Here is a 27,286-nt window from a genome sequence, read left to right as displayed (position 1 = left end):
CCTAGATAATACCCTTCACTTTGGATTTTCAGTTTTTTGCGTGCCTTCTCATCACACCTCATAACCCACACCCTCTCACGGCTTGGTCTCAGCCCGCCCCGGTCTTACAGCAGCTTTTCTGCAGCTTACCTACCTCCTCTGCCTCTCTGCCTCTTAACACAATACACTTATGGAACCAACTCTCCGTTTCCTCGTCTACGTCCCTTCATTGCTACGCTACAATACCGTGTAACCGACTCCGTCCTTCTTGCTCCACTGTCTCCCGTCATCTACCTCCTAGTATTCCAGCAGTGCACACTAATAACACAAGCCATCCTTGTCGCCCTGATTCTTCTTCTGCCCATCCTATCCTATCTTATCCCATCCTAGGCGCATGTAAAATCCGCGTTGCTACTGCTGCTAACTGCTGAAGGCTCTTCTCCCTTCGTCTTCCCTATTTCTTACATGATCCTCCCACCACCCAACTACAACCTACCTCTTCTTCTCTCGTCCTAGTCTTCTACTCACTACATCTCATCCTCGTCCTTATCACTACATTCATAGGACATCTTCATACCGCTTCTTCCTTTTTCTTATCTCGTCACACATACATACATACATACCCAGGTACTCATAGATACCTGCACGCACATTAACATTAACTCACCCGTCCACCTATCTATCTATCCTCCCATCCCTACCTCTTCACATCTCCCATCTCTTCCCTCCTCCACCTCACCCACCTCGGTAGCCACCTACATAACCACATAACAAACCTTCGAAACAACCGACAACCATTGAACCACCTATCACCGGATCGTATCTTGTTTCTTAAATCCCCTACTCACTTCTTCTAGATCAATTGACACTTCCCTCTTTTCTTATAGACAACCCTCCAACCATCATCGACCCTATCTACCATTCTTCGACACGCGACACGATCATACCATTTGACGCCGTCGACATAAGATCAGATATCTAACCAGTTTATTTTGCGTATTTCATCTGATATCTAGTGCTAACAGATTCAAAATGGGTTCTTTCGAACGTACTTCGTCCCCAGTCCTTACTATGTCACCAAGTGCCGCTCACCAAGGCGCGTTTGGCATGTCCCCCTTCTCGCATCATACTTCTCCCTTCAGCCGACCCAAAGCTTTCGGGGCCCCCTCTCCATGGTCTCAGCCCTCTGGTATGGCTCGTTCGACAGCTGGCCGAAAACGATCGAGAGACGAGGCGGGCGTCAATCTAGACGTCGAAGAGGTCAAACTCCAGACCATCGAGCCCGTGAAAGAGCCCGAAGACGAATGGGTATATGGCGAAGGAATGGTCCTCATCAAATCTCCTTTGTCATACGTGGCTGATGCTGGAAGCCAATCTGGCACTTGGCTTGAAGAGAAGACAGCCGCGGCCGAAGCCCGTAAAAATGAGGAGGCTCGTGCCATCAACCAACAAGAGCGACCATCTCTACGAAGCAGCAAATCACAACGACTAGATATGAACGCCATCGCGGTCCCTGGGATTGAATCGCAGATCAATCGATCCAGCCCAATCCGTGACGTAGACCCTGCTGTATCCACTCCCGGCCTCTCAGCGGACACAAGCAGCCAGCCTATCATCGACAACTTCACACTTCACCTCGGGATTGGATGGAACCGCATCAGTGAGGACGAACACATCCAAGCTGCTGCTCGAGGGTGGGCGAGATACATCGAAAATCATTTCCCCGTCACTAACGTCCGAATTCAACTTGAGAGTAAAGGGCTTCAATCCTACCTTGTCGAGGCTACGGAAGGCTTTTTCTTATTTGCCGAGAACCTACGCCAGGGACAACTTGTTAGCAAGGATCTAAACCGAACGTTCGCCAATCTTAAAATGTCTCCTCCCGTTTTTGAGGGACCAGAGGTCATGTCTGCTGCGGAATCCCCTAGGCCTATCGAGGCCACGACTGCTCAAGAAGTTGTGATGGCACCAGTTGATGTCGAAATGGACATGAACTAAATTGCCGAAGGGAGATGGTCACTGATTGCTTTTGCTGTAGGACATGCCGGCGTAGCTTGGCGAGAGGTAACTTGGGATTGGCTGGTATCGGCTGGGCGCATTCGAATTACTAAAATATTTTTTTTATTAACGACTTCAACGGCTTCGCTTATACGACTTTGAGCTGTTTAGTATTTTGGGCCCACACACAAAAAAGTTAGCGGGGCCTAGAGTTCATTCTTCCTTTCAACGGCGCTTGTATGCATACATAACTTGTACGATAGAATCCTACATGGTTGGTTTTTCGCCAAAAGAAATCAAATTCGCTGCAGTTCGACCCACGATTTGGGGCATTATAACCTTTTATATCAGTGCGAGTGCATGAAATGCTGCCTAGCAATTCGTGAAAGAAGAGGTTGGGTGACAACAGGGTCACATCCGCTTTATGGATTCTCTTGGACTCTTAAGCCAATACTGGAGTAGACTGATAACTAGAATGCGGACCTTCAGTTTTGAGGACCACTGAAAGATGATAATTGAAGTAGGGCTTCCTATCGCATCTCAAGCGCGTCGACGTTGGGAATTTGCCTGAAACTTTAAATCACGTATATCGCTTCGCTTCTAGAAGTCATCGTGATGGCGTGAATAAGCGCCGAATGCGCTACGTTTATTTTGGTATTTCGGTATTTTCATACGGTCAACTTAAATGTGTGCGAACAGTTACATATACATAATTTGAATGGCGTAATCAGATGCATGCCTACCTTGCTACATCTAAGTAGCATATTATGTAACCAATATATTAGGTTATTTTATTTGCACCTGCTGCGCATATATCCATGTACATATATTCTTGCCGTAGTGGAAACTCTAATAGAATAAAATGTGTACCTACATATGTACCTAGGAGTCATTTCTTTAATGCGCCTTCAATAAGTTCTTCAAACATTTTAAACCTCAAGTGCTCTAATAAGTTGTCAATACATATGCACCAATTCTTTTTACCAAAGGCCGTTTAAATTGTTATGTACCTAGGTACATTTGATGCTATTTACCAAACGTGGCAAGGCGGAATCCGTCTCGCCAAGTTAGGCTGACCAGCTCCCCAGTTCTCTCGACTTTCAAGGAAATCCAAGATGCAGGGTTTCGAGGTCGCCAAGGTGACAAACAAACGAGTGGTGCTGAGAAGCCGAAGCCATGTCCGGCTAGCCAACCTTTCCCTATCGATAGGTTATCCGTTACTGGTCCATTAAGCAAGTTGCTGCATTCGGATCCATTCTTTCGCCCAGAACTGAGAGCGAGGGGCAGAACGGTGTCGAGCGATGTACATCTGACCACCGGTTTCAACTTGCATTTCGAGGCACATGCATTTGACATTTGGTTGTATCGAGGCAATCGAAGCTCATACCTATCTATTCTATGGTCGCGCAAGACAAACCCGAGTACCTAGTAGGTAATACAATAATACAATAAACAAGAACGCGGCGGACGGAAGCGCGACATCTGATAAACCTTTATATACCATTGTTTTCGTCTCGTATTGACCCTTCGACGCGACCCCCCTCTCCTCTAAACTACTTCTCTTTTTATTTTCTTCTTTTCTTCTTGATGCTTTTCTAGAACGTTTCATTGTTGGTCCGTTTCGTGGAGGCCGCCTACCACATATCAAGAATTGCTGTGGCGAAATCGCAACAACCCTTGGAAATCGTGAGAACCTGGGAAGCACGCACCTGGCACGAAACCCTTGCACAGCCGCAATAAGGCCAACAACCTATCAATCGACAACAATCGGTCAAGCACCGACCTGGATCTAAGCACGCAGTTGCTCGTGATGCTCTTGCAATAGGGTGGATCCACATGTTGATTGTCCTGTGCTTTTGCGTACCTAATCCATTTAGCTGCCTCAAGCTGTGGACACCACCAAAGAGTGAGGAAACGGAACTCTGTCTCTCTTACTCCTTAATCTTGCTTTTGCTTTTCTCTTTTTTATTTATTCTTTTCCGCGGAAACCCGATTTCAGTCGCACGGAAGGACGTCATTGTCATACCTCAAATATACACTAGCTCGAGACAATATTATTCTGAGAGGACGATTTCAGCCGATCTCGAAAGCCACATGGGCTGCGCCTCTAGTCCGATCGCAATAAGACGGATCTATCCATGACCTATCGGTATTAACCACGCGCCTAGTTAACACGCGAGTTAGCTGGCTCGTCGGCTTACGACCAGGGGATCTACACCTCGAGTCGACCACGAGAATTATTTCAAGTTCTCTCTTTGTCTTAGAGGAGCTACCTTCTCCCATTGTGTCTTAACGTCGACTACATCTCCCTCCAGCTTTCAGCCTCCCGCCAGTATTCATGATCTCCCAACCCGACCATTCTCTAACCCTCCGCGGCCCCTCCTCCGTCGTTTCGTCACGAACCGCCTCCCGCCCCCATGCATCCTCCCGTAGTAAGCGGTATAACCGCTCCCACGCGGGCGGAAGTTCTTACGTTCCACAAAACGAATTCCCCGTGTTTAGTCACTCGGGAGACGTCGAGATATTCATAATGGCTGGGGGGAGGGAGAACAGATATCTCCTACACAAACACACCTTGACAAGATGTTCGGGATTCTTTGAGGCGAGTACGAGCCAAGAGTGGTCCAAAGCGAGTTTGCTACCGTTACCCGATACCTCTTCGAAAGAACTCACAAGGATAGGAGAGGAGGGCGCTAGTAGCAGTGGAAGTGAGGTAGCTCGACCAGGGGCGAGCTCCCCTGTGCCGCGGAGAAGATGGCGGTATGAATTAGATCCTGGAACCGGAGGAGATGATGTGCCGATGTTAGTACAGAAGGAGGCCAATTCGTCAAGTGCTCCCGAACCTACGCAGCCAAATTCTATCTTTGGAGGTGGGAGTGTCGCCGCAAATACCCCTGCCGCACGCAAGGCGAGCCATTCACATACGTATTCCACGAGCTCATTCTTCCGCTCCGTCGCAAATCTCTCCCTTGCACCGACGAAACCAGACCCAGTCACACCGCTTTCCCAAGCCGACGTTGATCTCCTCCGTGATTACGACAACCTTTTCCGCATTTTCTACAATTACTCGCCGGTATTGGATAGCATAAGCATTGCCGATGCTTACGTGCAGTGTAAGTCGCTGTTAACTCTAGCGGACCAATATGATGCCTTGGCCGTCGTTGGACCCCGAGTCGACCACCATCTATTGCAATTTCAAAGCAGGCTATGGAAACAAATCGCCAAGTATCCTATTAGCTACCTACGATTGGGATATCTGAGTAGGAGCAAGGTCATTTTCCAAGAAGCCTTGATTCATGTGGTTGGTCAATGGCCCGCTGGAGAGCGTAGCATTCGACAGTCGTTTCCAGAAATCGTACTCGACATCATTGAAGACAAGGTAGACGAGCTTGAAGAGACTGTATCCAGGATCGAGGGTCGCCTCTTTCGCCTCAATCTAACTAATTCACGCGGCGAGCGTGTCACACCCAATACGTCGTACCTTGACTGGCTTGCAGTATCTCTCTTCCGCCAGTGGCTCGCGGATAATACATCACCAGCGCCGGTGCCCCCTCCCAGCTCTTCCAGAGGGCAGCAACATAACAGCGGCTCGGCCCGCGCTGCAGCCGTAGTTGCCACGGCATCTACAACGCCAAATCTCGCAAGCCTAGGTCGCACTTATCGCACGTTGGGTTCATTAACAGGGGCTGGTTATTTAAGTCACGATGACTGCAAACGATTCCTCAAATTAACGCCCGATCTATATTCGCGTGAAAACCTACGACGGTTTGAGAAACGTATCGACGAGCTCAAGTGTGCGGCTCGAGAGATAGTTCGACCTCTTATGGGTAGCGGGCTAGAACTAGAGCTGGAGCGCAGCGCTATCATGCCTGGTAATGCTAGTGTCGGCGTTCCTAGCATGTCCGTAATTGCTAGTGGTATGACTAGCTATTTGACGTGCGTCCAAGTAATGGAGAGGGATTTGCCATGGACTATCGAGGAATAATAAGAGTCATTACAAGATTAAGGCTGCATATCTCACGACGAAGTACGAAACAAAATGACACGACACGACATAAAATGAAATGAGACGAGATGAAACGGGATGGAAGACTATCCAGGAGCACGAGATAGATGCGGGTTATCCGAGCATCGAAATCTATCTCCTCTGCCATATTGAGACGAGAACATAGCGGACGCGCTATGAATTTACGATTACCATCATCATAATTTTATTGCCCAAATATTGACCCAGGTTCGGTTAAGGCTCTTTTCGTTGCGCTGAATTGTATAAGGACCGGAGTCTTCTTTCATGGAAAACCCACTTCACGATACCCACCGATATTTATATCTACACGTTTGATATTTTCTATTTGCATACATCAACCAATTACCTAGATTTTTTTTTTTTAGGTAGCATAATGATAAATAAATTATAAATAGCTAAATTTTCATTTCCAAGTTTGACAAGGTCGATAAGTTTACTAAGTTGTGAATATGGGGTATGTATAGCTTTATAATAAACAATATAATTATTATATATAATAATCATTATATATAATGACCATTGTGTACACCTGGGTAGGTGACAATGAACACAGTAGACCATATCACAGCCTCAGCAAGGAGGAAAACAAGCGAAATCTCATGTTTTCGCCCAACACCTTTTTTTTTAGGTCTTCGCATTTCTATATATATATCCTACTTAATAAATGCGAAACTCCTACAATGCAACGTAATTTAAGCCAAGCCGGCGTCGACTTACGATTCCTTAATCATGATCATGGCGTTTCCATAACTATAGAAATTTTAATCCACACTTGTTAGGTCAATGCACGAAATGTCGCTACGTCTCCAAGCCGCTGCCGCCCGAGCATCACCTCGCGCAGCACCTTCACGGCCCTTTGCCAACAAATCATCGGCTTCATCGACTTCGACCTCGAACTCCCTGAAGAAACCCGGTTCGCTCTTACGGGGTATGTAGACTTTAGTCGTTTTCTTCGTGCTGCTGAATGCATCCTTTAGTGTAGGTTGGATTGTTACCGTATTCATATTTTCTTTTAGCACCTCCTTTTCCGCTAGCTGAGGTTGTAGCTCCGGGATCCTATTAATCTGCTTGCTGGGCACAAGCGGACTATTAGGATTGCTTATGATAGGTATCTTGCTGATTACCGTACTAAGCGGTGGAAGATCGAAATCGTCATCTTCCGAATCGGAAAGCTGTAAGACTTCCGCAGCCACAGTCCGCGCCCGTTCAAATGGTCGTGTCTTGTTATTGCCTTTCCTGTTCGCCGGCGATTGCGGCTGGTTTTGCGCTACGGGTAATGATTCCGTCCTGGCTAGCCTGCGCCGCGGTTTCTTCTCGCTTGATTTGGGGGATGGGCTGGGCGCTCTTATTGCCGACTTATGTCGACCTGGTTCTTCATCCCCTTCATCTTGTGACAAACTAATTGGCGTGGCTGGGCGCCTCTTACCCGGGCTCGACGGCGGAGATGAAAATCGCGCTGAAGTATTATAGTCTTCTCTAGTTGAACCACTACCCTGTCTTACATAACGACTCGTGGTAGGCGACGCAGGAGGGCTAGAGGAGATAATAATTGTCTCGGCACATGTGGTCTTGGCACTGGTTTTGATTGTTTTGGTGACTCTAGGACTGACGTGTGAGCCGGCAATCGTCCAGGGATTGGTGGTAGCGTCTGGCCGTGAGGCTGGGGGTACATTCCTGATGGTAGACTTGGACGTGGACGTGGGCTTGGGCTTGGATGTGGTCTGCTTACTGGTTCTTGTAGCCCGCGCATTGAAGGAGATTTGGTTGAGTGGTGGAAGGGGAGGTGAGTTTTGCGATGGTACGCCCAACATGTTGGGTGGGCTGCTAGCTTGTATCGGCGATGATGGTCTTGTGATCGTTCGTATGGTATCTTTGCTTGTTTTTCTGTTTTGAGGTATGCTTTTCGTGACTTTGACGAATTTATCTAATGAACCGCCAGGTATAGCCGCAGGTTTTGCCTTTTTCCTTGGAGCCTTTGGCTTCTGACGAGCAGCCAACTTATTACGCTGCGCTGCTTCCCAGTCCTCGACCATGATAGGTATGCCAAGCTTAGCTATTGTCTCTGGTATCCAGTGTAGATCGGGTTCGGTTGGATTGAATGGCTTTTTGCTGCCGGACGTCGCGACAGCCTCCGAAACCTCCTCCGAAGCCTCGAACTCGTCGTCGCTATTTAATGCTAGGCCGTCCCGCCCATACTCAATCACTTCATCCGGTTCCTCTTGAAAATCATACCCGACAATTTTTGTTGGAGTGAACGATATACGCAGTTCTGCTGTGGCGTCTGTGCTGAAATGAGTCCTCCTGCTGGTAATTGACTTAACTAATTCCGATTCTTCTTTCTCTAACACCTCGACACACTTGGTACCGTCCTCATTTTGAATGTTTCGGGACATCATTTTTCGTACTAATAAGCTAGGTGCTAGAACCCGAATAAACTTAATAGCTCCTATTCGATAACTCCAATCAAATGTTTCACGGACAAATTCACGTAATCCTTGCACATCAACCGGCTTATCCCAAGACCGATTTCGCAGTTTGTCGAGGGTGGAGGCGCGTGATACCACTGGGTGAGTGTAGTATCCGAGTACATCAAGATTCGGAAAGCTCTCAGGCACTGTCAGGGCTTTATGCCTCGTCCTGAAAAATCCACTCTCGTTATGCCGCAACTCATAGGTCAACCACTCCTTCCAACTGGCCAGTTCAGACGTATCGGATTTCTTCAGTCTGCATAGTGACTTTCCGAAGCCAGCTCGAGCAGCTTCGCAAGCAAGTTTAACGCCAGCTCCCGGAATGCCTTCCGGAAGATAGTCACCACCGCTCATTAGCGCAACCAGCACCATCCCCTCACGGTCTAGGCCGGTTCCATCCTTTATGAGCTCTTCAGTATCGTACATGGAAACATGAGTTGGGGTTTTGCTCCCTTTTGCACCTTCGGATGACCAATTTCTTAGTGTTCGTGTGCAGCCAAACATGATAGTATCGACATCCTCACTGAGCACCGCATCTACAATTTCGCTTTGTTGTAAGAGCGCACATTCGGCCTCTGCTTCGCCAGGGGCATCGTGTGATTGGAAGCCAAATAACCTGATAAGTCGTTTCGCCATAGATGTGGCGACTCCATCACCTCTACCAGATCGCTTGTTCCGTTTGAAAGCTGGTTTGTTTGGGCCATCGAAGACGAATATGGGTTGTATGGATAAGCTGAGGAGTCGAAGCAATCGATAGAAGAGCGTTCGAATAGCCGGGTTCGAACCGCCTGAAGGTTGTCAGTATGCATGTTTGCAGTATTACGCTTGCATGGGGGAATGGGGTACCTCTGGCGGCTTGGACTTGGAATTGCCATATGGAAATATCTATAGCTAGACGTAAGGGTCGGCCTGTTTCCTCAAGCTTTTCGACAGCCAATTTTGTTAACGATATTCGTTTGCCGGTACCAATTTCTTTGTATATCCTGTTTTAACATCAGTGCAAGGCTTCTTAAACATGATACAAGCAAGAATCACACCGACCCTTTGATCCCCATTGCTAAATCCTCCTTAGTAACTTAGCAAGAAGCTACCGAGCCATAGGGTATGATATTAGAAGGGATTTGCCTTTTGAGAAGCGAATCGTTGGTTTGGGTTGTAGAGTAGCACTGAGAATATCGAAATAAGTCAATAATTAAGATGGCGATAAGAATGTAAATGAAAGATGTTAATGATGATGAAATATGCATTGATTGAGGATTCGAGTTAAAATATTGACTTTGGCGTCTTGGTATCCACCTAGCAACCATGCACAAGCAGGGATTAGTTCTGCACCTAAGCGGGGCCAACCACAAAGAAAGTTACTTCGGTACAAGCATATCGTGTTTGAGGTAGCTACATAGCAGCCTAGGTACAAAATAATGGCAACTTTAACTTTAAATTGGAATTTCTAAATCTAAATTCCCTACGAAACTCTCCAAACGAAACGAAACCTACCATGTTCAACTTCAACATGTAAGAGAAGAAATCCATTTCATACAAACAAATAGGCATGTCGTCGAGTGCTGGACCCAGTCTACCCCATAGGGCCGTGTCTAGTATACGCACTGGCGACCGCTCGTCAATCCAAGCCTTACCAACCACGCCTCACACCCCTCCACGAACGACGGTGGTCCCTTCGTCCTTTGGATCTCCGTCCACCCTACGCGCCGACGATGAGGTAATCGTTATTGAACTGGGTTCTCGGAAACTGCGGATCGGCTTTGCGGGCGACTCGGCTCCTAAGAGGATCGTGTCGTTTGGTCCAGAGCAGCAGAGACGCGCTGGGGATTTCAGGGCTTGGGAGGCTAGTTTCCAGACCGACTGGCGGAAGAGAGCTTCAGGAAAACCTTGGGGAGCAGATCATGAGTTATGGCAGCTAGATGTCAGAGGACAGGATCTAGTCTTAATCGGAGACAAGCTGGAACGTGAGTTGAGAGACACGTTTATGAAGTAGGCAACATCTAAATCAATTTCACAAGTAATTATAACTGACGTATACACTTCTAGATATCTTCTCATCGATTCTCGACCAAGAAGATTAGCCCTCGTCCTACCACCAACACTTCCTATACCACTCATCTCCTCCGTCTTCAATACCGTGTTCAACCGCTTCCAAACACCCTCGATATCGCTTTATTCATCACCCGTCACGGCGGCATTGGCGGCGGGCGCCCGGTCAGGCCTAATAATTGATATTGGCTGGCATGAAACAACAGTTACAGCTGTATATGAATTCAGAGAAGTACAGAGCTGGAGGACCGTCAGAGCTGGCAAATTATTAGTGGAAGAGACGTACGAGTTCCTAACCAACGCCATGCAAGGGCGACCAAGCACCGCTAGGACCGAGCGTACTGATGACAAATTGGAGGATAAAGCCGTGAGCTTTGAAGAGTGTGAGGAGTTTGCGACTCGTATATTATGGTGCAAGAGGAATGCAAAACAACCCACACAAGATTCTAGCGAAGGCCTACCAACATTACACGAGCAGGATGAGTCTGAAACGGTGGCTCCGGCTGAGGATCGTTCCCCAGTTACTGTCACTCTCAATTCCTGTAACCCCCGGAAGACGGTGGAGATCCCGTTTGCAGATCTTGCGGAACCATGTGAAGCTGTCTTTTTCGAGCCTCATCTTTCGCCATGTTGCTTCGACGACCATGAGATTCCTGTGCATCTACTCGCCTACCGGGCTTTGCTTCAGCTACCGTTAGACGTTCGCGCCATTTGTATGTCGCGTATCATCTTCACCGGTGGCTGCTCAAATATTATTGGTCTAAGAGGACGTATCTATGATGAAGTGTCCCTCCTCGCTAAGGAAAGAGGTTGGGACCCGATTAGGGGAAAAGGAGTTGATCAATATAGGACGAACCCGAAGTTACGGCGAAACGGCGCCCGGCAGTCCGGTGGTGGGCCTATTCCCGTGGCTCAGACTGAGAGTAGCAATGCGGAAGAGGGTGGGACAGCACCGCCTACCAACCCCGCGTATGCGCCCTCTGAAGTTGACCAAGTGGAGGAAATGATTAAGAAGGATAAGAACTACAAACCAACTATTCAGGGGACGTTTCGGGTTCTAGACTCGCTAGGACCATGGTGCGGGACAAGCATGGCTACACAACTAAAAGTGCCGGCTTTAGCTACAATCGACCGTGAACTATGGCTCCAACAAGGAGTGAACGGCGCGTGTCGACCTAACGAAGTGGATGTTAAAGCACAACAGAGACAGAGCATGGGTGCTGGAGGGTTGATTAGAGGTCAAGCTTCCCAAGCCAGCAGCAATTGGACCCTGGGTGTATGGGGTACTCTTTGATTTGGGGGTTTCGATATGACGCTGTGCGGAAAACAAGGTATGATGAAGTAATTGATGTGAGTTTTGATTGTAAAGATACCCTACCATAAGACTCAAGCAATTGAGATTTTAAGAAAAAAAAAATAACTATTATTTACTAATGCTCAATCTGCCCTCTTTTTATGATAAATTAGTCGTCAACCATGAGAACTGTGAGAATATAGGGGATAGGAGTAATTTATAGTTTAAATGTACATGTGAGGTGCATTATATATGTACCGTCGGCAAGTGTCCCCTGTCCCCTGTAATATGCGGGGAGGAAGCTTGCACCAGCTACTCCAAAAAAGAGTGACGGATGGTACGAGACTAGAATTCTTTCTATCACCTACAACTACAACCTCAATACTCGACCTACGACACGTATGTCTTTATGTATGACAATTGGATAGTATTTCAAGGAAGTTATCACATTGAGACTCTATTACCATGATAAAGATGCCGAAGCCACCTTTTGTATGCCTTCAGTGTCGTCTAATTCGACCTCAAAGAAGGCAATACATTTTGCGCAATTCTACGACAGCACGCCTATTCACCAATTCAACCTATAGATATAGCGCTAGTACTAGCCCTAATAGCACTACCTCTAACTACAATGACATACCTATTTCAACCAGACCCCCAAGTGCCCCCAAACCAAATGTCGACATAAAGCACATTCGTCAGAACCCCACGTTGTACGAACAAAATTGTCTAGAGAAGAATTACAAAACACAAAGCACTTATCCCTCTCGCATAATTGAATTATTCACGCAATGGCAAACATGTCAACAAGATGGTCGCAGTTTACGCGAGCGAAGCAATGCCTTACGCCGCCAAATCGCAAATCCGGCTACCATTCAGCACGAAGACGATGAGACAGAATCTAAATCTGCAAAGACAACACCAATACCCACCACCGCAACTACCGAAGAGAATGTAAAGGCCATGACAAAGGAACAGCTTATGGAAGAAGCACGTGCTCTCAAAGAACAACTCTCGACGATCGAAGAAGACGAAGCTCGGCTCGAGGCGCAAATGACCGACCTAGCTCTCGCTATTCCCAACTTAACAAGCCCAGATACGCCTCGTGGTGACGAACCCCGCATACTAAGCTATATAAATGAGCATCCGGAGCCACCATCGTCATCATCGGATCGCGTCTGGCGGTCTCACGTACATATTGGTTCCGAGCTCGGTCTTCTCGATTTCGCCGGCGCCGCTACAACTTCTGGGTGGGGGTGGTACTACCTACTCGACGAGGGCGCGCAGCTAGAACAAGCCCTTATAAGCTATACTCTTGCTGTGGTAACCAAACAGGGGCTAGGGTGGCGGCAAGTCGCGCCCCCGAGCATTGTATACAATCACATCGCTGCGGCCTGCGGGTTTCAGCCACGCGACCAAAATGGCGAGCAGCAGATCTATTCCCTAACGAGGTCCGCTGCCGACGCTGCGCGCGGCAAGCCGGAATTATGTCTCGCTGGTACAGCAGAGATCCCGCTCGCAGGACTAAAAGCCAATACTGTGCTGGAAGAAGCCGATCTACCACTAAAATACGTTGGTGCATCGCGATGCTATCGCGCCGAGGCCGGGGCGCGAGGTGCCGATACCAAGGGCCTGTACCGCGTTCACGAATTCACCAAAGTCGAGATGTTCGCATGGACACCACCCGACAGCGACGCAACAACCGAAGTTTTTGACGAGATGATCGACCTGCAGACTGAAATATTGCAAGGTCTAGGTCTTCCATGCCGCGTCCTCGAAATGCCGACTGCCGACCTTGGCGCTTCGGCATCGCGCAAAGTCGACATCGAGGCGTTTTTCCCCAGCCGACGCAGTAGCGGTGCGAGTGATGGCGGGTGGGGCGAGGTTACCAGTGCGAGCGTGTGTACGGATTACCAGGCGCGAAGGTTAGCTACGCGATCGCGCGGCCGCGGTGGCGCGAAATTGGCGTACCCATGGACCGTGAACGGGACGGCTTTGGCAGTACCCCGAGTCTTGGCTGCGGTTTTGGAGAATGGTTGGGACGAGAACGAGCTGGCGGTTACGATTCCCGAGTGCCTTAGACTGTGGATGGATGGAAGGGAGAAGATTACTGTGAGAGATCATCGGAAATAAGAGTCTAAACTTGAGAAACGTTTATTATTAGAGGTAAATGACCACTGGTTTACCAATACTAATAAAAACGAAAAGAGAAGACATGCAGACTGTGGCTGCATGTGTATCAATATCGCACCGAAGGATATGGAAAAGAAATTAAAACGTGACACACAAGTTAGAACTATCAAGTCACTTAAATCAATCAGTCAATTGATGTAGAAAAAAATGTTTGAGTATGGATCCGTCATCATTATCATAAGTAATAATGCTATGGAGAACCAAGACCTATTCCCTTAAACAAAGCCACTCCAATTCCTCCTACTCCTACACCCCTACTACTGCTACTCATGGATAATAAAACAATCTCAATCTCCTCGAAAGCAGCAGCAATATGTAATCAATCGGCCACACCAGCCCTTCGTACATATGTCCATCGGTTATTTCTGTCCCCAAGTTCTGTTTCCACCGAGCACACTTGGTAATAACTCACTTCATCTAAACCAAACATGAACAAGCGAAGAGGGAAAGTAAAAAGCAAACAAAATACCATTTCCCTCTTCTCCCTATTCATTCCAACCCACCCCTTCCATCTTGCTAGACGCCCAAAGACGTAAACCCTCATTCCGTAAAGCATAAGGTCCTGACTCCTTCGTCCAAACGAGATGATAAACAAGACGAGTAAAAAGAGCGAAGCAGACGAACCAACCACAATCGTACACTCGATGAAACCTCCTAGTTCAACGAACCTGGCCGAAAAGTACGGCCCAGCGCAGCATCGCGTTAGACCATAGGGTCAGGTGTATTGAGCAACTAATTGTACACCAAAACCTCACCGTCACCAGCAATACTATCACCATCGGCAATGCTTTCGGAGATGATGCTTTCCGTACCTAATGCGCTCTCGGTCCACTCGCTCTGGCCTTCTGGGTCCTCGCTAATGTACCCACTTTCTGTTTCTGCCCCGCTAATGACTGTAGTACCGAGGCTTGAGCGTCTAGCCGCATCGGCCTCTTCGTTGGCGTCATCGTGCTCTTCAGGTTCAGGTGGTATTTCTGTGGCGTTCTCCTCGTCTTCATCAACGGGGCCGTCATCGGCAGAGTCCGCTATCAATACAGTCTCATCTTCCACAGGCGTCGGCGTTCCCGGCTCGGACTCTGGTGTAGGCGAATCATCATGTGCTTCTTCATCGCTCTCACGCACGAGCTCTACATTTTCCTTATTCATGTCTAGATCGCCATAGCTTTTACCCGTGGCATTTCTTCCCGGAGCCCAACTACCCTTTCGTAGGCCGGCACCAGCGGGCGTACGAACACTTTGGCTGCGCTTAATACCACCCGTAGGAACGTTGTTCGTAATCTGGCTGAGACTTAGGATTCGGCGACCGGCACTGGCGGGATTGGGTGGTACTAGACTGGCCCTACCACTGTTGACTGCCACATTGACTGCTCCTCGGGACTTCTGTTTGGACATAGAATTGAGGTCATCCGTAGGCCCCAAACTAGATCTAGCACCAGGTACACGTTTGCGGCTCATAGCGTCACGGCCCTTGGATGTAGATTTAGTCATGAGGAGGGCGCGAGAATGGTCCAGAACACCCTCAAGGATCCTACGCTCCAATCCTTCAGCACGCGCGTCCATTGCATGAAGTTCTTCGCGACGAAGGTGCAGAGCAGTTTCAAGAGAAGAAACATCGGCCGTCAGCCTAATCTTTTGGCGGGTTAGAGATTCTTGCTCGGCCCTTAAAGCTAGGACTGTATCGCGCAATTCAGCTTCTTCAACTCGTAGGTATGCTAAGTTGGCCTCGATGTTTTCCTGCTCGGCTTTCTGGCGCTCAAGCTGAATTGTAGTTTCTTGAAGCGTCTTCTCCCGATCTTCGTGTTCGTCTTCTATGCGCTGTTTTTGTGTTGAGAGGAACTCTGAAATATCGGCAGCCGTCTTCACAACTTGTTGGTGTACCTTATCTAGAGTGTCAAGCTGGGAATACGCCTTGTCGGAGGTTTGGGTATAGTCTATCAGTCTATCCAACTTCGAATGCATCTGGCTGTGCAAATTCTCACGCATAGAGTGCATCTCAGTGTCCAGCTTATCCAATTTCGTCTGTACCAAGCTGTCATCGTATTTTTCGGGTGGAGGCGGCAACATTAAGGGTTCAGGCTTAGCATCTTCAATCTTCCGCAAAATGCCATTTTCTGAGTTCCTCGAGTGCTCATAGTGCTGACCGACAATAAGGAGCACTTCTTTGATCGAGTCGAGAATCTTTGGCTGGTAGTCACCGACGTGGCCTTGGAGACCTTCCACGGCCGTTATTGCTTGCTTAACATGGTCGCGAGTCATTTGGTGTTCATTCTTGCCATCCGCGTGGTTATCTTCGGCTTTACCGTACAGGGTCTCGACTCTTTCGAATACGGTTTTTGAAGCTTCCTCCATTTTCTCGAGGGAATCAGTAACAGTCGAGCCAAGAGTATCGATAAGAACCTTCAATTCTTCCGCTATAGTGTTCGTGTTGACCATCGCAGCTTTCATCTCTTCATCTCTCCCTTCTGACGTCTTTGTTCGGTCTTCCATCACAAGTTGAAATTCGTCGTATTTGGTTACTAGCTCGCCGATCTTCTCTCCGATTTTGTTTCCGAGAGCTTCGGTAGTCTCTTTGACCTTTTCGTCGGTATCTAGCTTAGCGCCCACCATATTGGCCTTCGATTCCTCGAATTCTGACTTCACGAGGTCGAACATCTCTTTCAGGTTGCCACCGACGTCGGCGTTCTGCTGGACAGTCTCACTTACACCTTCGAGGATCTTGCCCAATGACTCAATAGCGTTACCACCGGTTTCGAGCCTCTCCTTCACTAGACCGTGGAATTCTTCCAAAAATGCCTTGACCTCTACGACTCGCTCACCAACGCCGGTAGTCTCCGTCCTTTGCTCTTCGAAGGACTTAGTATTGGATTCCGCTAGCGCAGCGCCATTCTCTTTGAGCTCCTTGACACTGTCTTCGAGGATCTTGAGATCGTCCTTTGAGGGGATAGCTGCAAGGTTAGTCTCAATCATCCCTTCGACAACGGACTTGACTTCAAGCACTGCTGCTGCGACTGTTCCAACCTGCGTCTTGGTTACTCTCTCAGGGTCGTCAAGGGACTTTTCAACGCGCTCCTTCTCCTCAGCTAGGGCAGTGGTGATCTGATTTACGAGAGATTCGACGGCGAGTAGATCTTCCTTTCTGGACACGGTCTCCACTTGACCTGAGAGAGTCGCGAGGGAGTCCTTGGTTTCAAGTACGAGAGCCTCAAGAGCGTCAACATGATCTTTGCGAACGGCTTGCTCTCCGTCGACTAGGTCATCCAAACGAGCCTTGGTGTTTCGAAGGATTGTTTCAATGGCCTGTACGTCTTCTTTTGTAGCGGCGTCCTCAAGATTCACCGGAACTTCTTCGCCCTCTTTGTTATTAGACATGCCAGCCATGCCAGCCATCGACTCCTGCATGTTCCGAAGCATCTCTTCCATCTCATTCAAGTCCTCTTTAGATAGACCATTCTTGAGCAATTCTTCCATCTCCGCAAGGTCATCTTTCGATAAACCTCCTGCGGCCTGAGGCGGGGGCTGTGGTGTTTCCATAGAGTCCATTTTGATTCTAAGCTGAGTCATCATGACCTCGAGATTCTTGATATCATCATGTTTGACAAGGTCCGCTGGAATGAGAGCGTCACTCGGAATGGCTGCTCCTACAGTAGCAATAGCCTTCTCCTGACTGTTATCGCGAAGCGATTCGATATTCGTCTGGACACCATCTAGTCCAGATTTTAGGGCGTCAAGGATTTCATCATTAGCAGTGAGATCGGCTGGCTTGTTGCCTACCTTCTCAATGCTAATTCGCAGGTCGCTAAAACCTTCGTGTAGGGCGTCAAGAATATCTGTCGTTCCGGCGTGAGGACGAAGTAACTCCCCTCGTATTCTTTCGATGCTTTCGCGGATGGCTTCTAGAACATCCCTATTGTCGCTTACTTGTGGCACGTGAGGAACAAGGGAAGAGTTCACGGTGTCCCGCAGCGATTCGATCTCTTGCCTTATTATATCCCTAGAACCGTCTGAAGCTTTGGCTACAAGCTCGGAAACTTCTTCACGGAAGATATCAAAACTGTTGACGACATTGGTCATAAGCTCTTCTTGATTAGAAGCACCAGAGGCCTTGTCAACATAGCCTTCCATATGAGTTCGTAACTGTTCAAAGTTGCTTGTGAGAGCTGCCGTTATTTCTTCTTGGTTAGTAGCGCTAGGAACGCTGGGGGCTACGTCAGTACGGTTCTCCATTTGTGCCCGTAATTGCTCGATGCCTTCGGCAATATTCGTCATCAATTCTTCCTGGCCCGAAGTAGTGGAGCCGGAATCCCTACCGACGAACTCTTCCATGTGGGCGCGCAATTGTTCGAACCCAGTTTCGAGGCTACTGATCAATTCCTCGTGACTAGAACCTCCCACGGCTTTGTCTACGTAGCCTTCGATGTGCGTCCGTAGTTGGTCAAAGCCGTCTCTAGTAGCATCCAAGACCTGCTCGGTGTCTCTACCATTCGCCGCAACATTCTGCTTCGCTTCCTCAGAAACCGCCTTGAATTCATCTCGCATGTACTGCATTATGTCATGGAGTCGTTCCATGACTTCCGAGCTATTTTCTCCGCCATGGGGTACAAGCGCAGTACTATGCGTTGAGTTGATCCCCTCTTTGACGGCATCTATGACATCATCACGAGTTAGGTCATTGGATGAAGGCGCAATTGGGAATTCGAAATCCTCAAGGCACTCTCTAACTGCCTCAATGACTTCGTCCTTGGAAAGGCTAACAGGTGTTTCGACTTGTGGGGGAGCGAAGTGTTTTAGTCCTTCGACAACTGCTTGAAAGACCTCATCCCGACTGGCGCCTTGGGGAGTATCTTGGCGTGGTGCATAATGTTCCAATCCTTCTCTTAGACAATCAAGAACTTCATCCCGCTCGAGACCGATCTGTTGAATTTCGATCTCGGGCTTGTAATTCTCCCAGGCATCCTTCACAGCTTCGATTACATCGCTTCGGCTTAGTTGAGGTTCCTGGTGTTTCGTTGCTTCTGTGTCGCTGAGAGCAGTCCTTAGGGCGTTATAGATCTCCTGATAATCGATTGCAGGCTTCTCTATCTCGGATGAGTCTCGCCGGTGGTCCTTGAGACGTTGGGCCATGTAAACCCTGATCTGTTCAAGCCCTTCTTCGACGATTCTTGCTAGCTCGGCTCTGCTAGCCGTCTCGCTCTTACTAGGAGCCTTTTTGTGAGAATCCTCTAGCTTCCTACCGATCTCCCGTCCCATCCCGAGAACTTCACCTCGAAGCTCCCGTACGAGGGCCTTAACCTCAGCAGTCATGCCTCCAGCCTGTGCAACACTATCCTTAACCGAGCGGATAACCTTCATGACATCGTCATTTACAACATCATTTACTCGTGTCGTGGCTGAGGTTGAAGGTCGTCTGGTTTCTTTACCATTAAGTAACCCTTCAACCCTTCGATTCACCACGCCGCTGATCTTGGATCCAGAGTCATCACTGCTGAAACTCGACGTCCTTGCCTTGTGCTGGTTGTCTACCATCCCATGGCCATAGGAGTGTTCGCTAGATGCTTTCAGGTGATGAATGAGTTCCTCCACTTTGCTTGCTGAAGCCATTCCGGATAGTCTGTCGGCTAGCTCTGATAGACGGCCCACGATTGTGTCTTGGCCATCCTTCGTCCCCATATCCCTAATGATCTTCTCCAACAAAGCCATCGTAGCAGGCGATGACTCTCCGCCTACAAGAGATGGCGTACTCAAAATAGACTCTCTGTCGATGGAGGCCGCGAAACTATTCGGCGATGGGATCCGTGGAAGAGAGAAAGGCCTGCCAATCTTTGACCCAGGACCCATGTTGAATGGCTTGTCGTCGATATATAAGCCACCAGTGTAGGTGTCTTTATGATAACGAGTAGGATCCGTCGCACTCGAGGCTAATTCGCGTAGACTCTTCCGAATATCCTCATCTCTGGCATGTGTGGCTTCTTTGAGGCTCATCAGGTCGGTAGCATTATCTCTACTCCTACGGCTGAGTTGAGACATTTCCTTTTGGAGGGCGGTTGCAATGTTGGTTAGAGTTAAAAGCTGACTGGAGAGGTATTCTGTGGCGGGATGTGGTTTCATCATTGGTGTGGAATTGTTTGTGACGGCCGCTAGAGGCGACTCGGCCTCTCGCGATGAGTTAGAAGGCATATTTTGCAATGCCAACATTGTTGCGGATTGAGGGGGTGTATTTTCACCGAGTATGCTCTGTGGCGGCCTCCTCGATGATGGGCGGGTAACGGAATTTAGACCTTGCGGCATCGGTGTAGGTGTTCCTGGAGCAGTATTCTCCTTCTCTGATGATCTAGTGTCTCTGTCGTAGTCCCTATTCTGGTGATCTCTTCCACGGACTGGTGTCTCTGGCCTTACGGGCCTTTCTTTTTCGGGCGAGCCGCGAGGGGTAGAGTTCGCTGAATCTCGATCCCTCGAGCCCTCAATCATGAGGCTTAGGTCTCTAACACTACCGGGCTGGAGGGATTGCATTCGTTTATGAGGGCTTGGTCCTCGTATAAGAGCACGTTCGGGTGACGTCTCGTTCATTCGTTTCGCGAGAGAAGGGACAAGAGCATGCTCGCGCGCCTTCTCATTTAGAGCTGCGTGCGCCGACTGGATAGCTAGCGAGGTGCCACTACGCGATGTACCTACGCCGGGCGACTGAGGGTGCATGGGCAGAGGCGGCGGCGCCCGCTCTGGGTCGGAACTATCCCACCTAGAACTCTTTGTAAGCCTACGATACAACCACATGGCTGACTGGACAACAACAGTAGAAAGGAAAGACTGGAAACATACATTGGGACAATAGCTCCAATTGAAGAAGAATGTTGATGTCTTAGAGGCCGGTCGACCGGTGCGTCGCGCTCGACCGGCGGCATACTCGGGAGGGTAGATTATATGTAGAAGTTGTTTTTCTAGTCAATTTGATTGACTGATGGAATGATATGTCTCTTAAATTCGTATATAGCTGCAGCGCAGCTTAATACTGTATCGCTTTGTGTCAAATTGTTAAAATGATGTATAAGAAAGACTAGCCCAAGCTGGCCCCGTCGAAGCGGGAATTCAAAAAAGCGATGCTAGTCAGTAAGAGTTATGATTGTTGAAGGTGGGCTTAATGAAGTTGAACATTAAACAAAGAAAAAAAACGGAGCATGGGTTTAAACGTAAGGGGGTTCCTTGATAATATCCATTGTGATAAGCTTGTGGAAGGCAGCTGCAACTTGGTTATTACTGTATTATTGTGTTATTATTCCTAATGGGTCCTCCCCTCTTGTGCACTTTCTGTGGACAAACAAAACGGGGGTCTTGCCCAATCCCGATTTATTTGCAACGTCACACGCCGCTGCCCCAGCAACGAGAAGCTTGGGCCAATACCTGCATAATAAATGTCCCCACTAACCCACTGTATTCTTGCCCCTTACATTAATAGCGCTTCCAAGGCTAGCAGGCACTATCCACTCAAGCTGGGCAGCGCTGGGCGACAGGGATAGCTATCGCCCGCTGTTTTTCGTTCAATGTTTCTTTGATACTGTAACTTCAAATTTCCAAACTCGTCACATCTTTGCCTGTGGTTCATCACCATATTATACCACTTCGACTATATATTATCTACCTACCCTCCCTCAACACAATCTTAAGTTACCTTGTGGTTATTGAATTTAGCAATATCACTACCCCCAATCTTTCACGAACTAATAACCAACCTACTTCCATTTCATCAGGATTTGTATCTCCGCGAGCTTGGCACTCTGTATATCCTACCTTGTCAAAGCCAGTGTTTTTTTGGTTTGTTTTTTCTTTTTGAATGGCGGGAGCAGATTACGGATAGCTAGTCTGCCAGTGCGTGAAGATACGGTTAACCCAGCCAGCGATTTGCTTTTCAACTATCGAACCCCACTGGTCCTCGGAAATCTACAGAACCCGCCTGCAAATGATTTACGATCTTGGTCTTTCATGTAAGATACCTAGTATAATTTATTATAAGCCGGGCTCAAAGCACATCAACTACATCTAGTATGTAGCTTGTTGCCAATTAGCGATAGCTCCGAACAAAGCCCTCAGATTTACGGAACCCCCGGAAATCAGGTCTTGATCCAAAATTATACGTGCCCACATAGATGCGAACAAGCAAGGCAAGCATCATGTACGGCATCTTCGCATGATCTACCGCTGTAGATGTCCACCACCCTATCCATTCGCTAAACCACACCTTATCAGATTTTAACAGTGGTCGGTCATCTTCAGAACCAAAAAAGAGGCCAAGCGGTCTGAGATTTCCCTAGCCGCGTAATAGGGCGTACTTAATGGGGCTCTTTTCTCTGTAAGATCCACCAATGCGATGAAGATTCTAGCGCTAGGTTCGACTGCACTAAACCGTTGGGTCCGCGCTCGGTGCACAACGAGTCATATACTACAAAAACAATACAATTTACCATCAATCGGATTGGTCCGTTGGCCCAATGGTAAGGCGTCTGACTACGATACAGTATGTAATCAGGAGATTCTGGGTTCGACCCCCAGGCGGACCTCTCACTTTTGTCCTACCTAACTAACTGAACAGTTGTTCCAACTTTTGCTTTTTCCTTCCTCTTTTTTGATCCCAGCTATGAGACCACAGCAACTTCTATCTTAAAGCCCGACGTCATACGTAAATCCAAAGCGGGGTTCCCAACAGTTCCAAGACAGCACCATCCCATCATTACTTCACTTTTTCTCATTCCTCTAATACTGTTTGCAATATATAACCTTATGAATGGATAATTGTCATAGTAAAACCCATAGCCGTAAATACTCCCAAGAAGCCAGCTCCAAAAATAGCAGACTGTAACGTAGTTTGCGTGGCCCTCGAATTTCTCATGCCACCGGTCGCTCATGCTATTAAATTCGTACTTGGCCGCGTAAAAATTGCCAAACAAAATAGTACGAGCTACATTCGCACCACCCTTCCAATCAATATTTCACAATCCATTTACCTACAGCCCAAAAAGAAATACGCTGGAGTTGCGAATAGCGAAAAAAAAAGGTCCGCCTGGGGGTCGAACCCAGAATCTCCTGATTACACATTAAATCGTAGTCAGACGCCTTACCATTGGGCCAACGGACCAGTTAATCAATTCGTTCATTATTGGTGTCTATATAGTGTGCTTGCTACACACTAGCTCGACTTCGAGTTACTACTTATCGGATAATTATCGGGTATCCTTTTGTTAACAAGACAGTTCAACAGATACCCAAATCGTTGGTCGACAACAAGTTAGAAAGTATTTCAAGAGTTAGTACTGTAAGTCGGATGTATCTATCAGAATGATTTGGTATTCCTGGGACTGCAGGAATAGGGGGCTGAGGTGTGAATAGCCTGGCTAACGAGTTCTCTGAGACGTTACGAGCTCACACTTGATATTCGAAAGCGCTCGCGTCGCCGTGTTCAAACCCTATAACAATTCAATAAATTAACGGACACATGCGAGCTTCTATATATGGATATGAGACTAACTCTCCGTAGAGAAGTACTTATAAAATCTCGAATAAGACACTTAGGGGTAACACGATTCGACTATCTTGTACCTACCTACCTACCTAGGTATATATAGATAACATAGAGTTCGATCAATATTGAGCAAGTGTAGTTTAAAAGTTAAATATTATCTGCAAGTCTGTCTAAAAGAGTGACCGTCTTAAGAACTCCTTTACGACTTCACCGACGGCGACAACTATATGGAATTTAGATAAACACTCTCTTCCGATATTGTATCTACTTAGTAGACAGCAACACCACCCGGAAGCTCCTTGATCCATTGGCCGTTGCCTCCAACATCTTCAACGACTTGTTGGGCCTTCTTGCACTTCATGGCATCAGCAGCGGATTGGATCTTGAGAACGTTGCAGTTGGCGTTGGCGCATCGTCCAGTGGGTAGGGCGTCCATAGCCTTTTGTAGAGCATCACCCTGCCATCCGAAGAGGTAGTCACCGTGTTGACCGTATCCAACACTATCATTGACGTCAGTAACTACTTAAAATATCGACTCATAAAGGTTAGAGGAACTTACGAGTCACCAAAACTGTAGACGAAAGGCTGCTTGCCACTTCCGTACCAAGCGTCGTTCTTGTATCTGCCGGTGTCCCACATGACTTCGTACATGACCTGGGGGATAGCGACAGGGTGAGTAGAAGGGCAGTTCGGGCTACCGAGACCACCACCGTTGGAGTAGGCAACGTGGGTCTTGTGGTCCGGCGAGTCAAGGTTCTTTCCATCCCAGCACGACGGGAAGATGATCGTCGCTCGGATACCGCCAGGGCAGTACTTGGTGGGTAGCTCTCCAGTGTCCTTGGCATCACATGGAGCGAAACCCTCGCCGTTTCCGAGACAGCGGTGGCATATTGAGGGTTTATAGACATTTTGCTTGTTCGTGGGGTCGCCAGCAATCATTCGGAAACCAGGCTTGAATGCCGTCACCTTGCCGTTCTTGGCGCTGTAAGGCATGTAGTATACTGTCATACCTCCATCCTGCTGGAGACCAACATTGGCGAATTGGGGAACGCGCTGGAAGGTGCCGTTCTCAGGAGATTTAAAGTACAATGAGGCAGTCCAGTAGTTACTGAAGTCCTCCGAGTAAGTGCATGTAGTGCAGGTGGATAAGCTCGGGGGGTCGTATACGGCCGGTTCCATCTAAGGCACGTTAGCGATAGTCTGTGATGAAATTCTTGTCAACCTACCGTAAGGTTGAACGAGTTTCCTCCGATAATCTGGTGGGTGTGGGGGGCAGGGTTTTGGCCAGGGGAAACTAGAGGGTCAGCACGCTCGATAGTGAGCTGTGAGCAACCAAAACGAAGCATGTTCTGCGCAGAGGCAGACTGGCCCAAGAGGGCACCAGCAATGAGAGCGCTCCAAATCATCGTGAGATCCTTGGCGTGAAGTCTAAAGGGGTTATGGCTAGCGATGCGTGCCGCGGGGATTCTGTTCGCTTCTTAAATCAACGACGGGACCACGATCTGACCCCATACCTTGATCTATAAATTGCATCGCGGGTGCCGTGGAGAATCCTTGACAGCCATAACTGCCGGCGAGGTTATTTTAGCCGAAGGCGAAAGCCAGCCAACTAGAACGTGAAGATTAAAAGGCACTATATGATTATTGTTACCTACACCGGACGGCCTATTTTGCTATGTGGCATTAGGTATAGAAGATTATTCTCGGATGTCTTGAAACTTTTATGAACAATTCATCTTGAAAATATAGCTCCAATTTTAAACCTGAATATTTGTCATCTTTAGTGTAGCGTGTTATCTTAGAACTGATTATTTCATGATTAAACCGTCAGGATAATACAAGGGTTATACTTCCCATGTGACCATCTACACATCTTACGGTATCTCTGCAACCACGGATAATAAACCCTTTAGCATCTAAATTCCTAGGTAGGTACTTAGGTACGGGATTCATGGAATATTGACAAGAGTCGAGTTTTTTCTTTCACTCCAGCCCAGCAAATAGGTAGAAAACCCCTCATCTATCGTATCGAAGTCTTCGTAATCATCTAAGCAGTAAGTCCAAACCGATAGAGTCCGCCCCTTGTACCGCTAGTTGTCCACGACCGTAAAAAAACGCCGGCTCCAATCGTATATACATACAGCGGACTATAGGCACCCAGATCTATCATACATATCCCCGGCCGACGTCACATTTTATCCCCGGTAAGGGAGGCTTGAGAACACCTCATTAACTTTCTATTTCAACATCGTGTCAAATGCTGGGATAAGCGTCTGAGCAAGCCAGAAGGAGAATACTAGCTTGGGTCCAGTCATGAGAAGCTACAAGAGATTAGCGCTGTACCAAGATCGGAATAGGGGGGGTGTTCTTCTTACCTTAGGTACTAATCCTTTAAAGAAACTGGTGAAGCCTTCATTCTTGGCCATATTGGTCAAGATTCGGAAGCCGCTTTCGGGGTTCTCGAAATTTCTGTTTTGAATACGGGTCTTAATGACGTCTAGAGGGGCGGATACGACTAATGAAGCCGAAGCACCGGCAATGGAAGCGATGAAGTTCTGGAACCACGATGCCTTATTGTAATCATTTAATGCGAAGACGTACTCCTTAGTGAATGCCGAACCACCGAATAGCTACAGTATGTTAGCTTGAGCATACGAGAACCAACCGTCGGACATACCGCAAATGAACCAGGAGCATTGCGTGCCGCGGTCCATCCCCAACCTCTATATAATCCGAAGCCCTCATCGGAGATGATCTTGAAGATACCTCGTCCTCGGAATGCTTCGGGGTTGGTCTGGCGTTTAATCTTTAGGACATCTAAGGGAAGTAACACGATCTCTCCGATACCGATTAAACTGCAATGCGTTAATCGGGATTTGTCTAAGCGGCTCGTCACGTCAAATCTCACCTTCCAGCAGTCGAGTGCATAATAGCCTTGCCGGTTTTCTTTCCGAATGCGTTTTCAAAGTCCTTGCCATAGTGTTGCGCAAGATAATCCCTAGCAACTGGCTGACCACCGTACTTGTATATCCTTTGCAAAACCTGTACTACGTCTTAGCCAACAGTCTTTTCGATTCGTCGATGCAGTATTTCTGACCTTGTATCCGGCGGCATAACCCAACCCCGGGAAAAGCGAGACGAACTTTCGACCGAATGCTGCCTCTGCCTTGTCCTTGAAGATGACCTTGTTTAGCTCGCTGGTATTCTTGATCTATATCACGATTAATATCGAATTTTCCGAGTATTCGAGGTTGGTTGTTCGCACTTTTGTCTGATTGCTCATTAATCGCTTCGCAATGGTATCGACCTTCGGAGTTATTAGTCTCGCGGGGTAACGATCCGGAACGAAAAAGTACGCACAGGATGGAAGACAGCCAATTCGGCAATACCGGCGGAACCTATATAATAGACATTAGAATGTTATAATTGGCCTCGAGGCATTGTTAAAACGCACCAGAACCGAGGAGCCGAGCCAGATTCGACTCGCGCTCCTTACCAGTGACCATCGGCGCCATTATGGGTTGTAAAGCGGGATAATCTAGGAAAGGTGCTTGAAAAAGTAGATTATCTGGTCGCTTATATGTGCTAAACCGATAGATTATGTATGTATATTACCTAGGTATCTTAAGGAGCTACGAGAGGGTGCAAGCGACGGCGGACTCGGAGGAGGATTGCCCACGATAAAATCCAACAAAATTTCGATCGCGCCGAACTTTTTTTTTTTCCTTTATGAAAAAATTCAAGATGGTATTACCAATTTGTACCGCCCTAAC

General features: G+C 47.9%; 7 protein-coding genes and 2 non-coding genes across 9 annotated transcripts; 4 read left to right on the top strand and 5 right to left on the bottom strand.

The window, feature by feature from the left end:
* Positions 1-1,011: 1,011 nt before the first annotated feature.
* Positions 1,012-5,962, top strand: F4822DRAFT_439179 (uncharacterized protein; the record flags this gene model as incomplete). The annotated part of the gene is made up of 3 exons (XM_051462605.1): positions 1,012-1,950; position 3,883; positions 4,293-5,962. The coding sequence occupies 3 exons, from the start codon at positions 1,012-1,014 to the stop codon at positions 5,960-5,962; spliced, it is 2,610 nt and encodes an 869-aa protein (XP_051308546.1).
* Positions 5,963-6,620: 658 nt separating this feature from the next.
* On the bottom strand, positions 6,621-9,694 carry F4822DRAFT_96302 (uncharacterized protein). The gene is made up of 3 exons (XM_051464229.1): positions 9,514-9,694; positions 9,319-9,455; positions 6,621-9,260 (listed from the first exon to the last, which is right to left on the bottom strand). The coding sequence occupies exons 1-3, from the start codon at positions 9,525-9,527 to the stop codon at positions 6,766-6,768; spliced, it is 2,646 nt and encodes an 881-aa protein (XP_051308545.1). The 5' UTR covers positions 9,528-9,694; the 3' UTR covers positions 6,621-6,765.
* Positions 9,695-9,884: 190 nt separating this feature from the next.
* On the top strand, positions 9,885-11,984 carry F4822DRAFT_422543 (actin-like ATPase domain-containing protein). The gene is made up of 2 exons (XM_051459899.1): positions 9,885-10,461; positions 10,519-11,984. Exons 1-2 carry the CDS (start codon positions 10,022-10,024, stop codon positions 11,813-11,815), a joined length of 1,737 nt encoding a protein of 578 aa, XP_051308544.1. The 5' UTR covers positions 9,885-10,021; the 3' UTR covers positions 11,816-11,984.
* Positions 11,985-12,135: 151 nt separating this feature from the next.
* On the top strand, positions 12,136-14,344 carry F4822DRAFT_96293 (seryl-tRNA synthetase). Its single transcript, XM_051464228.1, has one exon. The coding sequence runs from the start codon at positions 12,281-12,283 to the stop codon at positions 13,946-13,948; it is 1,668 nt and encodes a 555-aa protein (XP_051308543.1). The 5' UTR covers positions 12,136-12,280; the 3' UTR covers positions 13,949-14,344.
* A 396-nt stretch (positions 14,345-14,740) lies between these two features.
* On the bottom strand, positions 14,741-20,904 carry F4822DRAFT_435144 (uncharacterized protein; the record flags this gene model as incomplete). The annotated part of the gene is made up of 2 exons (XM_051462127.1): positions 14,741-20,741; positions 20,822-20,904. 2 exons carry the CDS (start codon positions 20,902-20,904, stop codon positions 14,741-14,743), a joined length of 6,084 nt encoding a protein of 2,027 aa, XP_051308542.1.
* A 1,567-nt stretch (positions 20,905-22,471) lies between these two features.
* F4822DRAFT_t132 lies at positions 22,472-22,554 on the top strand. Its single transcript has one exon. It is a non-coding gene; the product is annotated as a tRNA-Arg (tRNA).
* Positions 22,555-23,046: 492 nt separating this feature from the next.
* On the bottom strand, positions 23,047-23,129 carry F4822DRAFT_t127. Its single transcript has one exon. It is a non-coding gene; the product is annotated as a tRNA-Arg (tRNA).
* Positions 23,130-23,677: 548 nt separating this feature from the next.
* F4822DRAFT_422538 (uncharacterized protein) lies at positions 23,678-25,243 on the bottom strand. Its single transcript, XM_051459898.1, has 4 exons — positions 25,169-25,243; positions 24,740-25,080; positions 24,073-24,692; positions 23,678-24,013 (listed from the first exon to the last, which is right to left on the bottom strand). Exons 2-4 carry the CDS (start codon positions 24,917-24,919, stop codon positions 23,782-23,784), a joined length of 1,032 nt encoding a protein of 343 aa, XP_051308541.1. The 5' UTR covers positions 24,920-25,080; positions 25,169-25,243; the 3' UTR covers positions 23,678-23,781.
* Positions 25,244-25,268: 25 nt separating this feature from the next.
* On the bottom strand, positions 25,269-27,254 carry F4822DRAFT_422537 (putative YHM1). Its single transcript, XM_051459897.1, has 8 exons — positions 26,968-27,254; positions 26,874-26,911; positions 26,779-26,820; positions 26,611-26,724; positions 26,422-26,555; positions 26,191-26,368; positions 25,889-26,143; positions 25,269-25,834 (listed from the first exon to the last, which is right to left on the bottom strand). The coding sequence occupies exons 1-8, from the start codon at positions 27,026-27,028 to the stop codon at positions 25,751-25,753; spliced, it is 906 nt and encodes a 301-aa protein (XP_051308540.1). The 5' UTR covers positions 27,029-27,254; the 3' UTR covers positions 25,269-25,750.
* Between the last annotated feature and the right edge of the window lie 32 nt (positions 27,255-27,286).

Source organism: Hypoxylon trugodes (assembly GCF_022578975.1).
Source record: "Hypoxylon trugodes strain CBS 135444 unplaced genomic scaffold F4822scaffold_13, whole genome shotgun sequence".
NCBI classification, from domain to species: domain Eukaryota; kingdom Fungi; phylum Ascomycota; class Sordariomycetes; order Xylariales; family Hypoxylaceae; genus Hypoxylon; species Hypoxylon trugodes.
Note: the sequence above shows the minus strand (reverse complement) of the source record. Positions and strands in the feature narration are given on the sequence as shown.

Bases quoted from the DNA above. Each gene is read 5' to 3' on its own strand.
- F4822DRAFT_422538 (XM_051459898.1), bottom strand. From the start codon at position 24,919: ATGATTTGGAGCGCTCTCATTGCTGGTGCCCTCTTGGGCCAGTCTGCC. The intron at 24,693-24,739 runs GTAGGTTGACAA...AACGTGCCTTAG, and splicing joins GAAACTCGTTCAACCTTACG to ATGGAACCGGCCGTATACGA. The intron at 24,014-24,072 runs GTAAGTTCCTCT...CGTCAATGATAG, and splicing joins GTCTACAGTTTTGGTGACTC to TGTTGGATACGGTCAACACG.
- F4822DRAFT_422543 (XM_051459899.1), top strand. From the start codon at position 10,022: ATGTCGTCGAGTGCTGGACCCAGTCTACCCCATAGGGCCGTGTCTAGT. The intron at 10,462-10,518 runs GTAGGCAACATC...ATACACTTCTAG, and splicing joins TTGAGAGACACGTTTATGAA to ATATCTTCTCATCGATTCTC.
- F4822DRAFT_422537 (XM_051459897.1), bottom strand. From the start codon at position 27,028: ATGGCGCCGATGGTCACTGGTAAGGAGCGCGAGTCGAATCTGGCTCGG. The intron at 26,556-26,610 runs GTCAGAAATACT...GACGTAGTACAG, and splicing joins GTTATGCCGCCGGATACAAG to GTTTTGCAAAGGATATACAA. The intron at 25,835-25,888 runs GTAAGAAGAACA...AATCTCTTGTAG, and splicing joins TTAAAGGATTAGTACCTAAG to CTTCTCATGACTGGACCCAA.
- F4822DRAFT_96302 (XM_051464229.1), bottom strand. The intron at 9,261-9,318 runs GTACCCCATTCC...GACAACCTTCAG, and splicing joins CCAAGTCCAAGCCGCCAGAG to GCGGTTCGAACCCGGCTATT.
- F4822DRAFT_96293 (XM_051464228.1), top strand. From the start codon at position 12,281: ATGATAAAGATGCCGAAGCCACCTTTTGTATGCCTTCAGTGTCGTCTA.